This window comes from Hakea prostrata, chromosome 10, assembly GCF_041222555.1.
Source record: "Hakea prostrata isolate BN-2017 chromosome 10, UWA_Hpros_2, whole genome shotgun sequence".
In the NCBI taxonomy this organism is placed as follows: domain Eukaryota; kingdom Viridiplantae; phylum Streptophyta; class Magnoliopsida; order Proteales; family Proteaceae; genus Hakea; species Hakea prostrata.
This window is the reverse complement of record NC_142609.1, coordinates 41,585,121-41,602,560: the sequence shown is the minus strand read 5'-3', so window position 1 is coordinate 41,602,560 and position 17,440 is coordinate 41,585,121. Positions and strand designations below refer to the sequence as shown.

Sequence of the window (17,440 nt, the reverse complement as noted above, 5' to 3'; positions counted from 1 at the left end):
GCAAATTCACAAAAGAAGGGTCCACTTCAATTGAAGAACCAAAATCAAGAGAAATTTCCCAAATCGCAAACCCTTCTTCCCCAAAACTTCCATTAGATTTCGTGGAGTCAAATTTCCGTGTGATTTCTCTAAATTTCCCAATTTACCCTGTTTGGAATTTTTGAAAAAAAGCAGATAAGAGATAATCATCTATCAGCTACAATTCAAACCTCCAAAGGGGGATGATAGAGAGAGCGTATGGCCGCTTGAGAGTCAGATTCCACACCAATACCTTCCCCGAAAACCTCCGGAAGTTGCCCAGCATTCTCCAGTACGACCGACGTCAAGTTTATCGGATCTGACGCAGCCACAGCACTTTTCTTTGCGAATTTTTAAAAACCGATGCTACTGAGGGTTGATTTGTTCCTCTTTGCGTCAAATCAGCGTAGCAATTGAGCTTGACCGATGGAAAAATTGTCAGTTCACTGATAACTTATTGACAAAAGAGAAGAAAAATGAATCACAATTCACACCCGTGATGAAAATGTACGAACTGACTGAGAGTTCTGAGAGTGGGGAACCATGATGATACGGTTCTCAATGTTGTGAGTTGTGACTTTGTGAGGAACCAAAAAGACAAAAATTGATGAACCCGTAGGTTAAGCACAGTGGAAAGCTTAATTAGGGATATATATGGAATTAAAAATCGGTGTCTGTTTTACTCTTTTTAAACAACTTTATCCCGTGTGTATAGTACAATACTTTCCGAAGAAAACAACAGATCTATAAACCGAGGGAGAGAGTTGGGTTCTTGAGAGGATACAGAATCTATTTGAGCAACTTTTATCTTCTCTGCTATTCTGCTATTACTACTTTTGTTAGCTTTCAACTTCATGGCGGCACAAGATTTTCCTTCTTCCTCTTCTTCTTCTTCTTCTTCTGCTGCTAGCTCCAAAACTGAACCTTCTTCTTACGACGTATTTCTCAGCTTTAGAGGTGAGGATACTCGCAAAAGCTTCACTGGCTTCCTCTACAGAATGTTGAAGAACAAAGGAATCAATGCCTTCATTGATAGTGAAAAACTGCGGACTGGAGAAGCAATTGATCCAGCCCTCTGGAAAGCCATCGAGGGTTCCAAGATCTCGATCCCTGTCATCTCTCAACGTTATGCGGATAGCAAATGGTGCCTTCGGGAACTTGTTCGGATAGTTCAGTGCCACAGATCCAATAATCAAATAATCATACCCATATTCTTCTACGTTAACCCATCGGATGTTCGGAAACAGACTGGAAGTTTTGGGGATGCGTTCCAGAAATACCAAGAGGAGATGTTTGAGCCCAAGGAAGTAGAGAGTTGGAGGGAAGCTTTGAGAGTGGTAGGAAATTTGAAAGGTGAAGTTGTCGACGATACCAAGTAAGTCTCCATCCCACAAATTCAAATTCTTTCTTAATTAAGCTCTAGTCTCATTATCATATCTTTTACTTCAATTACCCACTTAATTATAATTTCTTCAGACCGTTTCATTTTCATTTTCATTTTCATTCATCCGTTAAGAGTTATAATTAATTTTACTTATTCCATTTCAAAAAATTCTTTCAATTTTACAGGGATCAAGCAGAGTTGGTTGAATTTGTTGCCAAATGGGTTCTAAGTGAATCAGTGAGAAGCACGCGCTTGGCTGAGTGTGAGTACCGTATTGACATGGACTCCAGAGTCGACGATCTAATATCCTTATTAGATATTGGCTCTAATGATGTCAAATTCGTGGGGATTTGTGGTTCCGGTGGTCTCGGGAAGACGACTCTAGCCAAGGCGGTTTATAACGGCATCCTTTCAACTTTTGATAACCATTGTTTCCTTTCAGATGTTAGAGAACGAGCAGCACAATTCAATGGTCTAGTGTCCTTGCAGAAGCAGTTCTTAGAGGATATCTTCAAAGAAGAATTTCGCATAGATAATTCTGACAAAGGAAAAACATTGATACAAGAAAGAGTTAGCGACAAAAAAGTTTTTCTTGTTCTTGATGATGCGGATGGCAAAGAACAGATAGAGGCTTTGGCCGGTAACCTCAGTTGGTTTGGTCAAGGAAGCAGAGTTGTAATTACAACAAGAGACGAGCAAATTTTGAACTTGGCTAAAGTGAATGGAGGTAAAATATACAGGCCCGAATTGCTGAGTCATGCGTCTTCTCTTGAACTATTCAGTTGGCATGCCTTCCAAAAAAACCAACCTCCAGACGATTATATGCAACTCTCACATGATGTGGTAGACCATTCTGAAGGGTTACCTCTAATTCTAGAGGTATTTGGGTCTCATCTATCAAATGCAAGCAATAAAGATGAGTGGGAAAGTACATTAGCAAGGTTGAAAGAAATTCCTCCTGGAGAAGTCCAAAGAAAGCTAAGGATAAGCTATGACAAGTTGGACCATTATGAAAAAGACATATTTCTTGATGCTGCTTGCTTTTTCATTAAATGGGGAAAAGAATATGTAATTTCCATATGGGAAGCCTTAGGTTATCATCCAAAATCACTAGTACCCAGATTAACACAAAGATCCCTTCTAAAGTTTGATGGCAAATACCTGGTGATGCATGATCACATTCGAGACATGGGAAGAGAAATTGTCTTAGAAGAAAGCCGCTCAGATCCAAGTAAGCGTAGTAGACTGTGGTCTTATGATGACATTGTTGAAGTATTAGGACATAAGGTAACACCTAAACTCATCTCTCTCTCTCGCATGCGTGTGTGCACAAAGTATGCATACTCTTTTTCTAGTTTGGTAGATGCAAAGTATGCATACGTGTGTAGAGACACTATACCAAAATACATGGTAATTGAGAAAAATAAAAGCATGACAAATTGAATAACACTTCCAAGTTTGAAAATAATGATATCTTTGGATAATGATTTGCATGCACTCCGTTGGTTATATATGATGCTCTAAGTTGAATATAAATCATATATTTGTACAATTAGATGCATGACTTCATAAGAACCGATCACATGCAATCAATCATGAAATCATTCATGGCATGTACCTTACTGTATAAGTACAGATTCTAAACTTCTCTAAGTTATAATATTTTGCACCATTATTACTACTCTCTTTTCTTTATATGCTCATATATAGTACTGTTATCCAATAACTTCCATTTAATTGAGTTATTTTTTATTATAGGGTATTCAAACAACACAAGGGATTAGCCTCCCCTATGATTCCAGGCCGCCTATTAATTTAACTGTGGAATCCTTGGAGATGATGCCCAATTTGAGGTTTATTCATGGTGAGAATTTTAAGATTTTAAGTCCCATTTTATATCATAGGAAATTAGCATCTCTCACACTATCACGCATGGACTGTGATCAACTTTTGAATGTTAGGCCTCCAGATGAACATAAGGTATATTATTCGACTTTTTCTTTCTCTCTTTAATAATATTGAGTTTCATGGATTGTAATATATGTATGTTTTCTCTTTGTTTGACAGCGATTTCAAAATTTAAAATTTCTCAAGCTTTTAACATGTCACTCGCTATCGAAGTCCCCAGAATTTTCATGGTTTCCTTCCTTGGAACAATTGTACTTTGATGAGTGTTCTTCATTGGATGAGTTAGACAAGTCCATTGGGCAGTTGAGTCAACTCAAATGTCTTATTGTTTCAAAATGTAGTTTTCTCAACAAGTTACCTGAGTCAATTGGAGATCTAAAATCTCTAGTCAAGCTTGACTTGTCAAGCACAGGAATCGAAGAACTCCCGGATAGTATTTCCCAGATTAGTTCTCTAAAAGAGCTTATTTTAGAATTTTGCAGGATCAAGAAGTTGCCTGACTCCATTGGTGATTTAACATCCTTACTGAAGCTTGACTTGTGCTCGACAAGAATAGAAGAACTCCCAGAAAGCATTTCTAGGATGAGTTCTCTAAAAGAGCTTATTCTTATGCTTACCTCATCACTCAAGAAATTGCCTCAGTCAATTGGAGATCTAAAATCTTTAGTAGAGCTTGACTTGTTACACTCAGGAATAGAAGAACTTCCAGACAACATTTGCAAGATGAGTCATCTCAAAAAGCTTTTACTTGGGGGATGCAAATCACTCAAGAAGTTGCCTGAATCAATTGATAATATTCCAAATTGTCAACTCGCCCTTAACTTGTCGAACACTGGAATAGAAGAGGTGCCAGATAGCATTTGCAAGATGAGTTCTCTAAAAGAGCTTATTCTTAGTTGGTGCTCATCACTCAAGAAATTGCCTGAGTCAATTGGAGATCTAAAATCTCTAGTCGAGCTTGACTTGTCATACTCAGGAATACAAGAACTCCCAGACAGTATTTCCAGCTTGAATTCTCTCAAAAAGCTTATTCTCCGTGAGTGTGTGTCATTAGTGAAGTTTCCTAATTTTCTTGGACGACTACACGGGCTTGAGGTATTAGATTTTGGAGGTTGCAGTAACGTAAGTCTGGTCGATATAACCAAATTTCCTGATGATTTTTCAGTGCCCCAGAATTTAGTGGAACTGAAAATCAGTTATCTTGAGCTTCAATCCTTTCCGCTGGATATCGCACCCTTGAAAACCTTGAAGCAATTGAAGATCAGTAGATGGGGAAAGTTGGAATACCTCCCGGAGCTTCCCTCAAATTTAGTTGAACTCTGTTGTGAAGATTGTGATTCGTTAGGAAGACTTCCAGATCTGTCAAAACTGAAGAGCCTGACAACATTAGACCTAAGCTACTGCAGAAAGCTGGAGGAAATACCGGGCCTTGAGGGAATAGAATCGTTAGAAAAATTGAACGTGAGAGGATGCTTAAACTTGAGACATGCTCCGAGGAAGACACAGGTCAATGTCCTTGCCCTGTTTACACCTAAAACTAATTGGAAATAGTTATTAGAAGCTGTAGATTAATTCATTATTCTGATTGTCGGCTTCTTTCCTTTTCTTTTCTTTCTTTTTATTTATTTATTTGCAGGCAACCCTTTTACCAAGCAATAGGGCGCTAGCTGTTGGTTCGGCTCACACTTTGACTGCAAATGATGAGATCTGTAAAAATGGTTTTATGCTTTCTTTTGGTTTGGTTTTTTCCCGTGATGATATGAAATTGGGGGAGGGTCATCAGTTAGCCATCGACGTATATTTTGCTGCCATTGTCTGCCAAAAAGAGAAAAGAATCAGGTGTCATCACATGCTGAGAATTGAGGACGTTAAGGAACTATATAACCAAGAGACGATATGCAGATACCATTTCAAAGGCTTGAACTGGTTTGGGATTCCTTTGCAAGGAGAAGATTCTATTCAGATTTTAAAAAATCGTGCAGTAGCGTGGTTGAATTATGGGCCCTACGAGCACCCATCATTGATACGGTTGAGTTGTATAAGATTAGACCCTGTTTCTGAAGCAGTGGGGCAAGAGGAAGACACATTGAACTTAACAAGTTGGCCACGAGCAGAGGTTGAAGGATCAACTACTGTTCCTGACAAACAAAAAGAGGAGGAAGAAGAAGAAGAAGAAGACAGGAATAACGTCCCTGCAGCAGATTTCTTGAGTCATTTAGATTGGGCTCTGTTTCTGATGTAATGGCAGAAGTAGAAGACAAGTTGAGGCAGAGCTATAGAGTTGGCCTTCACTGTAACGATGATGATGATGAGGCATCAGATGCAGGGATTTCTGTTTCTTTTAGGTTTTTGGGTTTTTTTGTGTGTTTTTTTTTGTGAGGGGAAAAAAAAAGAGGGGGGGGGGGGGTTTTTTTTTTTTTTGAGTTTTTTTTTTGGGGGGGGGGGGTTTTTTTTTTTTTTTTTTTTTTTTTTTTTTTTTTTTTTTGGTTTTTAAAATTTGAGGACAAAATATTTTTTTTTGAAATTTTTACTTTTTTTTTTTTGTGTTTTTTTGGGGGGGTTTTTTGATAAAGATTTTTTAAAGATCAAATGGTTTTGTTGTGCTGTGTTGTTTACATGATGCCTATCATGACCAAGATGATGGGACAGTTTCGTGAATACACATAGGACAACTGGAGATGGATAGGTGGAAATGTGGAATGCTGTAGCTAGTAGCCCATTTCAATATATCAAGGTAAATAGTGTTCTTCAAAGATTGTGCTAACTTTTTTATTACTAGTAAAGTTTGAAGTCAATGTTAGTTTGTGTGCGTATGTGGTTAATAATTCAAATATAACCTTCTGTCACAGGGACTTTGCGATTGTTAGCATGGTTGTAGCGAGTGCCTTGCAGGGGAAATCAGGACTTGACTCAGATATGCTACCACTGCGGTAGCTGAGTGGCCCAGGTTATAACTGCTTTCATTTGCGAGCATTCTTCAATCTCTTTTTCTTCCAAAAAAGATATAGTTTCTTGTTCTTGTAGTTACCTCTAAGCACTCCACAGCAGTTGTTTTTGAAATCTATCCAATTTTAAGCCACTCTACAGCAGTTGGATTTGAAATCTATCCAATTTTAAGGGTGCACCCAGTGTTTGAGGTTTTGGCCACTGAACAATTTGGGGCAGCTCATAATTTACATTGCTTTACTTTGCAAAGAGTTTATTTCTAGATTTACCATATAGACACTTGATCATAATGACAATCTATCCAACAGAAATGATAACGGACGTGTCTCATAAATTTTTATAGAAAAATTATCTGTTGAGTCTGATGAACCCTGTTTCCTGAAAACATTTTACAAATGGCATATAACCATCAAAGAACTTGCCATCAAATTAAATAGGAGCAACCGTGTTTAACATATTCTTGCCTCTGAAATAACTTGCTTAATATTCAGATTTTGCTTGAAATGTTTTGTATATGCTGTTTCAAGGGAGATACCTTAATGAAACAGAAGCTAAATTCAACTTTTTGGATATTTATTTTTATATTAGGTGTCAAGCAAAGGTCACATAGACTATCCAATTTCTTTCCAGATTAGCAAAGAACATTATTGATTTAATTCATGACATCCTTTGAATTTGTGCTGAGGAGTTCAAAGTTCCTTTTAGAGGTGACTATTTTTTGTGGGAACTGCTGACTCTATTCTGTTTGGCAAAATCTAACTCCTTTCATCTACAGGTTTTGGGGTGACGTAAGACAAATCAAAATGATTACGTACATTCTCATCACAAACCTTGTAAGAAGGTGGTACATACCCAATAAATAAAGCTCTTGAGTTTAATTAGAATTGAAGGAGGGTCAAATGTATGAAGCCTTAACCCTTTTTTTCAGGTATGACGACTCCTTGAGTTCGTGATCAAGCATCCAGCAAGTGAACACTTAACCAACATGACGAGCACATTCTTTGTAGGGGTATGCCATCTTCTTTTTCTTTTAATACATTAATATGACATTACTGAAAATATATTATTTTGATGAGGATATCATTTCCAAAAGGAATTGATAGAAAATTCACAATAGAATAATTGGTGGTTGTAATTTCAGTTTTCTTATATCTCTACTGCAAAATTTCAAAGGGGCAAAAGTGGATCAACCCATGTTAGATACAATTCTTTTAGTTCCGATAGTCGAATTGTGCAGCTTGGGTTGTTTACGATTTTGGCCGAGACCTTGAGCAGATCTTGTAGAAGGATTTTTTTGGGAAGTAGGCAAAAGCTTCCTATTTGCCTTCTACTAAAATGGTGAGGGTTTCTACCCGGGAAAAAAAATGGTGATGGTGATGGTGAAAGGTCGATGCATTGAAGAAGGAGAAAGTGATCTTTGAGTTGGCTATCGAGCGCTATTTGAGAACATCTTTTAGGGGGTTTGAGAGTCTAAGTTGAGAGAGGGTGTAAAAGGGATATCTGGTTTTAGATATAGGGTTGGGTATGGGTTTAATTAAGTCCCAAGTGTTACATATATAAATTTATTTTTTGGTCCAACCTAATTATTCTTTTCATTCGATGTGGAGAAATCTTGATTATGCCGGTAAAAGTCAGCATATCCAAACACCATAAATATTTAATGTTCATGGATTTGCTTTGATCATTTTCTTTTTGGTGTTGGACAAATTTCCATCAGGTAAACCAGCTTGGTCTTAAACTGATGGGCCAACTAGGTCCATGACCTTCGATCGAAATTATTCAAGTCGACTGAGGGGCTAAACCCTATGCCCTCAAGATGATGCAAAGATAGGTTGAGAATGAAGCTCAGGGATGCCTAGAACCATAATGGAGCTGGCTGAAGATCTAGCACAATATCCGCCTCAAGCAATATAGTCGGCGCCATATTCTCTACGAATAGCATGTCACCTGAGGTCCTTGTTGCAACAGTTACAGTGGCCATTAAGTTATAATCAATGCCTATTTCCATTTCACATGTTAGACAAAGCGGAGATCAAGGCCAACATGGAAGATCAAACGATCATCCTACCACACATTATGGTTTACAAACCCTCAAGCCACCTCAGTCAAAGGTTGAACAAATTAGGTTCTGTAAGGACTTAGTTCTGAGCCCTTTACACCCCTAGCAATAGAGGCAGTGTTGCTTTCGTAGTTTGACTTGATCATTGAAAGCGGTTACCGATCACCTTGGTCTGCCCACACTTGTCGTTTTCTATTTCCAGAACTCACATTTAATGCCATCCTTTCTCTTCATATTTTCTAGAGCATCTTTTTAGATAGCCATGTAAAGTACGCCACAAGGATAAACCAATGCAATTGCTTGCTTTTTCTTTGCTTCAGCTCTTCAAAAGATTGATGATCCACCCTAATGACACCAAAATGGTTTGTCAAACCTTTTCAAATGTCTTAAATATATGAACACCTCACAAAGACATGTTCAAGCTCATCCACATCAACATAGCATGGCTCACATTTTGATGCCAAGGGCATTCCCGTTGGTTGAATTTGTTTATCAAAAAGTTTACACTAACTAGGCCCAAAGGCAAAGAGCTGGCTTCAAGCTCAAATTTTGAGGTCAATTGATGACCATGATATCGATATATTTACTAAGGGCCCGTTTGGTTACATGAATCCAGAGATTTGAAATCTCTGGATTCACAAATAGGAGATTTATACCCTTTTGGTTGTGTGGATCTCTCGAGTCATGAAATCTTGAGATTCACTTTTTTAAGGGCCTGTTTGGTTACATGAGTCTGCAGATTTGAAATATCTAGAGATTTCAAATCTATGAAGTTATAATTTATAAAATTAGATGTTTGGTTGTGGAATCAAATTTGTGGATTCATCCTAAAAAACCTATTTGATCGACGTGATTTTTGTGAATGTGCAAATGTATAGCTTTTTTGAAATCTCTGGATTTCACCCCTTACCCATAAATCTACAGATTCACGTTTTTAGTGTAAAAAGGTGAATCTCTAGATTTCATGAATCTAGAGATTTTTACAACCAAACGGGTATAATTCTCAGATTCATGAATCTCAAATCTCTGGATTCATGTAACCAAACAGGCCCTAAAATAAAAACGTGAATCTGTAGATTTATGGGTGTGAGGTGAAATTTAGAGATTTCAACTCTACTATAAAATTGTTAAACATTTGAACAATGACTCCATAAATGTTTTTTCAAGATGAATCTACAAAATTTAATTCTAAAGACTCAGTCTAACCAAACAGTTAATTTTATGAACCATGACTCCATAGGTTTGAAATCTATAGATTTAAATCTCTAGATTTTGCCAATGCAGAGCTCTTCTAGTGGTGAAACCAACACCTCTTAGTGAAGAGGTCGTGGGTTTGACTCTTGTTGAGGCATATTAATATCCCATCCCTCGGCTTAATAAAACCCTTTTGTTAAAAATAAAAAAAAAACTCTAGATTTTTGAAATCTTTAGAGTCAAGTAACCAAACAGGCCCTAAAGTAATGCAAATATAGAGAATACATACGATTAGAGGTGTCAATGGTTCGGGTTGGGCCCGTTTTGGGCTGAAAAACACTCAGCCCAAACACGGCCCATTAAGAAAATAACGGTTTCGGGCCAGTGCGGTTTGGGTTCGGGTTGACTAACGGTTTGGGCTAACGGTTTAAAATTGGGTTTACTAACGGTTTGGGTTCGGGCTTACTAGCGGTATGTTTTGAGTACTTTGTTGATGTGTGGAATTTATCAAGAGCATGTAAACACATATAAACATTAAGTTCTCTCCAAGTCTCTTGTGTTCGGTGTTCAAACCAAAATCTTTTTTCTACAAATAAGTAAAAATTATAGAACTAATATATACAAATGAAAGTTGGCATCTTGATAAATTTTAGTGGATTGTCTCTGCTTATTCTACTCCCTCTTCTTAATACTTGTAAAAATTGATCAAAATAAAACATTTAAAGATTTTCAAATGATAATACAATTGCTAAATATTCACTAAACTCATCTTTCAAATGGCAAAGGCTTTGACTAGCTTCTTGTTTGCATGTTCTAAAGCAAAACAATAAGGAAAACAAATGAACACTTGGAGGTTTTCTTGTCTTTTACATTTAAACTTAATTTATTTCATTTATTTATAACGGGTTTTACGAGTTGGTTTGGGTCCGGGCTAGTTTCGGGCCAAACGGTTCGGGTTAGCGGGCCACACACGGGCTGGCCCGGCCCAGCCCGAACCATTGCGGGCTGAAGTTGTTCAGCCCATTAAGCTTCGGTTCGGGCCGGTTCGGTCTGGTTTTAACGGTTCAGGTTAGGTTTTGACACCCTTACATACGATATACAATTTTTTTGGGGGATAAATTACTACATACAACCTTAGAAAGTAAAAGATGTGAATTCAATTGGGATGACCTGTTTAATTGATAAATTTAGAATAAACAGATAATTTTGCCTAGTGATATGGAACCTCTATGGTTAAAACGGGTATAACCCGAGTGGAGCTTTATATGTAGTCGGGACGTTACCGACTGAGGTGAACGGGACACATCCCAAATAAGGTACTCTCCTAATAAGGACAGTCAACTCCGCTACCGACTAAGGTGGGGACTAATAACAGAAAGGCGAGATCTCCGGATGGGTAACGGCTCCTGTCGGGTCAACTTACCAAATACATAAAAGCTAACACCCACATTATAAATGCACAGATCCACCCCTCTGGTAGGTAACCAATTCACATTGAGTCTATTCTTGTGTAGCTTTAACACGAGACCTCTCGCTCTTCGTATTCTGACTTCATCATCGGAGGCGGTTGCCCGGCGCACAAGCCGGCCCGCATTTAACCCTTTTTGCAGGACTCACCGTCCCGGATACGAGAGGTGACTCAGCCGGATCCAGAAGCATAATTGATCGGCATCAGGCCGGATCTAGAAGCATAATTGATCCGCATCACCTAGTCTAGCTTAATTTAACGGTTTATCATTTTTTTGAAGTAAAATAATGGTTTATCATTCATATTCTCTTTTTTGGAAGAAAAAAAATTCATCAATGTCGAAGATTTTCAAGGAGCAAGAAAGATAAAATCATTCATAACTCAGTTAAATCAAGAATTTTACAAAGATTTGCATTCATAAATCAGGATTTTATAGATTCAAAAATACCCTTCTCAATTCGATTTCATTTCATTGGGTGTTGGTACATGGGTAGATTCTATTTTCCTGCTATCCCTACTAGTATCCACCAAAATAGAATCAGGAGGGATATACTTGTAAATATAAAATCTTAAAAAGATTTTTATGAGAAAAAAAGGGAAAATAAAATACTGTATAGACAGTTTTTAATGCCCGCAAGTCAAATGACCATTGGAAAACTTTAATACCTCTTATAAAGAATACTAAATTTTATTTTGGTTCTCAAAATATTATTTATCCGTCTAGGGATTAAAGTTTGGATACTTTTAAACAAGGTTTTTTTTTTTTTTTTTTTTTTTTTTTTTTTGAAACGGTGTCATGTTCTGTATAAAGGAATTCTCGCAATGAAATTCAATGATTTCTCTGAAGAGTTTGTTGAACAGTATTTTACCCGAATTCAAGTCCCTTTGGAGGGATCATTATCTCAATTTTGAATTTTCTATAGATTTGGTTTTGGCAGGGTGCATAGCTTGCAAAGATTTTCCAAATGAAAATTACTTGACCTGAAAGCCAAAGCCAGAGATAAACCCGTCGGAGGTGTTAAAGCTAATACATACCATTTCTGATATTTTATTTTATCGTATTTCCACCGGTGATTGACACGTGTGGGGAGCCGCACATCATTTTTCCCATCAATTACTATTACCCCGCTTAAACAAGTTTTCATTTTGAACTTTCTATAGATTTGGTTTTGGCAGGGTGCATAGCTTGCAAAGATTTTCAACAAATTGGATAATATCATCTTATAAACTTGAGATTGTGTTAAGAAAAAGAATTAATGGGGTTCACAAGGTGACACCGTTTGCAGACCTTCGAAATTCTTCCAGCGGTAGAGAAGCTGACCTTGCGTGAACACAAATGGGGTTTTATCGGGAACAATTTATCAGTTTTGTTTTTGGTCTTCTGAAAAAACATGTTTTAGATGTTCTATAAAGGGTATTCTTTTCACCAATTTTTGTGCCGATTCGTTCTTTAAGAACGGAAGAACGAACCTTTTTATCAAACCCTTCTATTCCGTTCTTTTGTTCTCAAAGACTAAAAGAATGCCAAACGTTCTTTCAGAGTGTTACCAAACGCACCCTTAATAAGTGGTTTTTAAGACCTTATCATTCCATGATAAAGGCTGGATCGATTGACACTTGGCTGAGTTGTTGGAGTTGTTGGAGTATGATAATGGGAAAGATGAATGCTTATGCGACTTTCATTTGTTTTTGGCTTCATGGCCCAAACGATGGGATGTAAACACTAACTAAAGCTGCAAATATTTGCATCTCTTTTTCTTTTTTCTTGTTTAATTTACTTTTGCTTCTATTTTAAAAGCCATGAGTATACCCAAGGTTTAAAGTATCCTACGATACCATACGATACTAGCCGATACGTATCCATATTTGACCCAACCGATACGATACATATCGATACGTTTCTCCATTGAATTACATTAAAATACATTAGTCGGAGCGATACAATACTCGATACAGGACGATACGTCTCTTAAAATCACTTTACCGATACTGATACTTTAAACCTTGAGCATACCTAACGAAATATGTTTCTGCTTTTAGTCTTTTCTTGTCTTTGTGATTGCATCTTATGATTTGAGTCCTTCATTCGAGTTACATTGTCGCTTTGGTCTTCGTCTCAATTATGAATTGATAGAATTTTTTTTCTTCTTCTGATTATAACTGTTAGTTGAGAAATTGAAACCTTGTTGTTTCCTTGGAAGGATGCAACCCACTACATACATGAAGGCATTTCGCTGTCCTTAGAAATAAATCCTCTGATTTTGACAATACAAGAAGGTGAAACCACATAGGCAAGTGTACTTCCGGATTTAATTGATTGGCCAAATTCCCAGGTTGATTAAGGCCTCTTTTTTATCAAGTAGTTAGTTACACGAGGTGCCATACACTCAGCAATATTTTGTCTTCTTTATTTGGGGGTGCAATGTTGAGATCTTTTCTAACACCCTATCATCCCATCCCCATTGCAATTTGAAACATCTCTTGGTTTACCTACTGTGTCGGATTTCAGTCATGATAAATTAAGTTGGAAGAGGACTTATAACAAGTGGTTTAAATAAGCTTCTGTCAATATCAGCATTGAATTGAATCCAATACATTTGCGTGGTGCGTTCTATATAAGTCACATGTACAATTGTGCTCATCTTGAATCGTTTCGCATGTCTTAAGGGTGGTTTGCATATACTAATCCATGTTTGATTCGTCAACTACACCAAAAAACTTCTTCGATCAAGTTCTAAAAATATAATTCATTTTTCTGCAAGCAAGCAATCTCTTATAAAATTTCTAAGAATAAAATTTTCCCTTGTAGGTAATCACGAGGGTTTGAATCCTTTGCTATGCTAAAGTAGCAACTAGGCTAATGAGCATTGTGTGTCCCATAAAAAGTCTTAAATGTCAAATGATAAAAATTTTAAGCCGATTAAGATTTATTATGGGACACGTGGGGTGCTCTTTAGTAATCTAACAATGGATGGCCGCTACTTTGGGTGCTGGAGAAGATTCAACCCTAACTGCAATAGATTCAGGGTTTGTTGGCCTCATCTTTGTTAATTTCAAAGACCTAGACCTGAAGTCAAGTCAAGTATTTGAGGCTCAGAGCTTTACAGGAAAATCCAGATTAGTTTTTTCATGTACTTCTTTTCTTTCTCTTGCAATTAGGAGAGACTGTCGGTAGTTCAATAAAAAATAACTCATGGTTGTTCACCAAAACCTGTTTTTTAATCAACCATTTAGTAAAGGAAGCCATGTGACAATGTAAGGAAGTCACTAAGAGTTATCTAGAAAAATCCATTTTAATCAACCTATTAACAATAGAGAGAAAGCCAAATGATGGTATGTGTGACAAAGTCATCAGTGGTTATCTGGAAAAATAATTTGTTGCAACTTTCTTTTAAAATAAAACAAAGAGGCCAGGTGACTGTGTGTGTAAAGCCACAAGTGATTATTAGTTCACAAGGTTTTTTTTTTTTTTTTTTTTTCATAAAACTGAAAATGCATTACTAATAAGTTACAAAAGGGTTACAGTTACGCTCCTTTTAGGAGTTATCTAAACTGTTATAGTAGTTAGACTCTAAAGCTCTAATGGCCTTAATATTAAAAGTTTGCATTAGGATAGGGGATTTAAAATTACAAAATGATGAATGATCTGTTTGTAGCATGATTTTTGCCAAAAGAGGAGTGTATTGTATTGGTCAAGCATGTTGTTTTTGTTCGGATAGTAATTGGATTACTCTTGGCTGATTGTACCAAATTTCTTTGATCCGTAGATGTGACTGTTTTAGTTCACAAGGTTATAAATGCTTGATCAGAAAATTTTAAAGAAAAATAAAAAATGAAACAGTGCTTCTACTTGGAGCTTTTGTTTGCAACTCCAGCAGTCCCAATGAACTATTTTGAAATTTATTTCTTCTCATCAACTATGACTTCTTTAAATGGGCAAAACTTGATTACAACAAAGAGGGAAAGACTTAAAAAACAAGAGGACCACAACTATCAATCAGAATTCTCAAGATGGTGGATGTTCTTCTGGAAATTGCCAATTCACCCAAAGTTTAAATCATTCTTTTGGCGTCTACTGAATGCAGGATTACCAGTTAAAGCAGCAATAGCAAAATGGACGGGAATAGAGAACAAATGTGCCCTATGTGAAAGGGAAAGTGAAACACTATGGCACGTCTTCATCTCGTGCGATTGGACAAAAAGGATATGGGCCGCAGGACAGTTGGGCCTGAGAACGGAAAACATAACCCATTCAACAATATTACATTGGTGTAATAGTTTCCTCAACCAGGCACACCTTGAGAACCATACAATATAGTGGTTCTTCTCCATTTTCATCATAACATGCTATTTCATTTGGGAACAAAGAAACAGCTGTTGTTTCACAAACCAAAAGCCAAACCCGTACTCTCTCCTCAGCCAAATTAACAGATGGATTGTAGACTTAAATCTGAAACCAGTATACACACAAGGGGAACCGGACAATTCATTACCCTTCCACACTGCACAAGTAAGTACTAATTCCATTGATCATTATTTCTTTCACTTACCAATCTTAATATGTGCAGGGGCTCGGGCTCAACAACTAGGAGGCGCAGGATGGACGGTGGGGATTGGCATGAATGACAAAGTTAGAATAATAGCTGATGGAGTTTTGAAGGAGGAAGATGAAATACTGGCTACACTACTAGCAATTTGGAAGGGATTACAAGACACTAAACAGTCACATCTGCGGATCAAAGAAATTTGGTGCAATCAGCCAAGAGTAATCCAATTACTATCTGAACCTAAACAACATGCTTGGCCAATACAATACACTTCTCTTTTGGCGAAAATCATGCTACAAACAGATCATTCATCATTTTGTAACTTTAAATCCCCTACCCTAATGCAAACTTTTAATACTAAGGCCATTAGAGTTTTAGAGTCTAACCACCATAACAGTTTAGATAACTCCTACCAGGAGTGTAACTGTAACCCTTTGGTAACTTATTAGTAATGCATTTTCAGTTTTATGATAAAAAAAAAAAAAAAAAAAAAAAAAAGAGGGAAAGACTTACATGTTATTAAGTTTCAATAAATCTATGCAATGTGGTTTTTAAGGTGATTACAAAATTGATTGCAAATGGCTTGCATGTTATTTTGAATGATATATTTTACAAAGCGATTGCATGTTTAGTTCTTGACTGATCAATATATTTTGTGTTCTTATTCATTTTTATTCAATGTATTACTGAGATAATTTTTATTTTTCCATACTTTTGCAAGTGATTTTAGTTGCAAGAATATTAGTATATTTTAAAATCAGAACCATTTACCTTAATTGAGTTGTAATCCTCCGAAGTCTTTTTGTGAATGAAAAGCTTACTCATCAAACCTTGAGGGGTGGCTCAATTGGTAAAAATCACTACCTCTAAGTAGGATGTTAGAGTTCGAATCCCCTTGGGGCCAAAGGCGAAACACCGCAATATAGTTTAATTCTATGTAACAACTACTTCCTGCGAATGCAATCAAGATACGTGTAAGCTGACACTGACAAACCCCAATCCTCCCAAAAGAAGAAGGGGATCATGCGCCAACCTTTGCTGCAAGAGAAGAAAGATTAGAAGAATTGCTTTTACATGTAATTTGTATTTATTCAAAAAAAAAGAAATTTACATGTGATCGTGGGCTGCCCCACAATTTATCCTTTTCTTATTTTTTTCCCCTCTTGTTTTCTGTCCTTCAATATCAAAACATATGGTGTGCACTCATTTTCTTTTACCACCATTTTTAATTACAAATAAACAAATCTCATGTGAGTTTCTCAAAATATAATTTTTTACGGGTAATTTTCATCTGGACCCCCTGAGGTTTGATCTATGTCATTTTTAGTCCAAATAAATGGACACTTTTCATCTGCCTCCCCTGAGGTATCCAATAAGATTAATTAAGGACAAATTATAATTTTTATGACCAAAACACCCTCCTACCTATTCTTCCTTTACCACGTTCTTCTACTCCGGTGATCAATTCGAAAAATTCCTTCGAAACCCTTCGGTCCGAATTCTAATCCAAACCTTGATTCAGTATTATGCTCGACAACCCAACACTTCTTCACTTCTTCACTTCCGTTTGCTCTTCATTTCCATTTCTCTGCTATAATACCGTCTCTGCTTTAGAGGAAATGAAGAAGGTTTTCACTTCTCTGCTAAAACCCTCTGTAGATAATCACCTAAATCTCTGCCCCACTTACCTAAAATCACGAGAGTGCTTATTTGGAAGCAGACGATATTATAGTTTGGTATACAGATACACAATACCAAGGGGTTACTACCTTGAAATTGCAGGACAATATTGGAAACTTGGTCTTCCTCAGAAACGATGGTAGCAGAGTTTCAGCTATTTTACCGATACCCTTCTTTCTGGTCAGTATTTTTCAGAGAGAATGAAGCTTGTGAGCGATCCAAGCCCCACAAATTCG

General features: G+C 36.9%; 1 protein-coding gene and 1 long non-coding RNA gene across 2 annotated transcripts; both read left to right on the top strand.

Annotated features, from left to right (window-relative positions):
• Nucleotides 1-716: 716 nt before the first annotated feature.
• LOC149003057 (disease resistance protein TAO1-like) lies at nt 717-5,633 on the top strand. The gene is made up of 5 exons (XM_089138080.1): nt 717-1,393; nt 1,588-2,689; nt 3,161-3,266; nt 3,783-4,816; nt 4,947-5,633. The coding sequence occupies exons 1-5, from the start codon at nt 873-875 to the stop codon at nt 5,550-5,552; spliced, it is 3,369 nt and encodes a 1,122-aa protein (XP_088994206.1). The 5' UTR covers nt 717-872; the 3' UTR covers nt 5,553-5,633.
• Nucleotides 5,634-5,920: 287 nt separating this feature from the next.
• On the top strand, nt 5,921-7,896 carry LOC149003056 (uncharacterized). Its single transcript, XR_016170330.1, has 5 exons — nt 5,921-6,044; nt 6,160-6,257; nt 7,032-7,097; nt 7,185-7,265; nt 7,398-7,896. It is a non-coding gene; the product is annotated as an uncharacterized LOC149003056 (long non-coding RNA).
• The last annotated feature ends 9,544 nt before the right edge of the window (nt 7,897-17,440 follow it).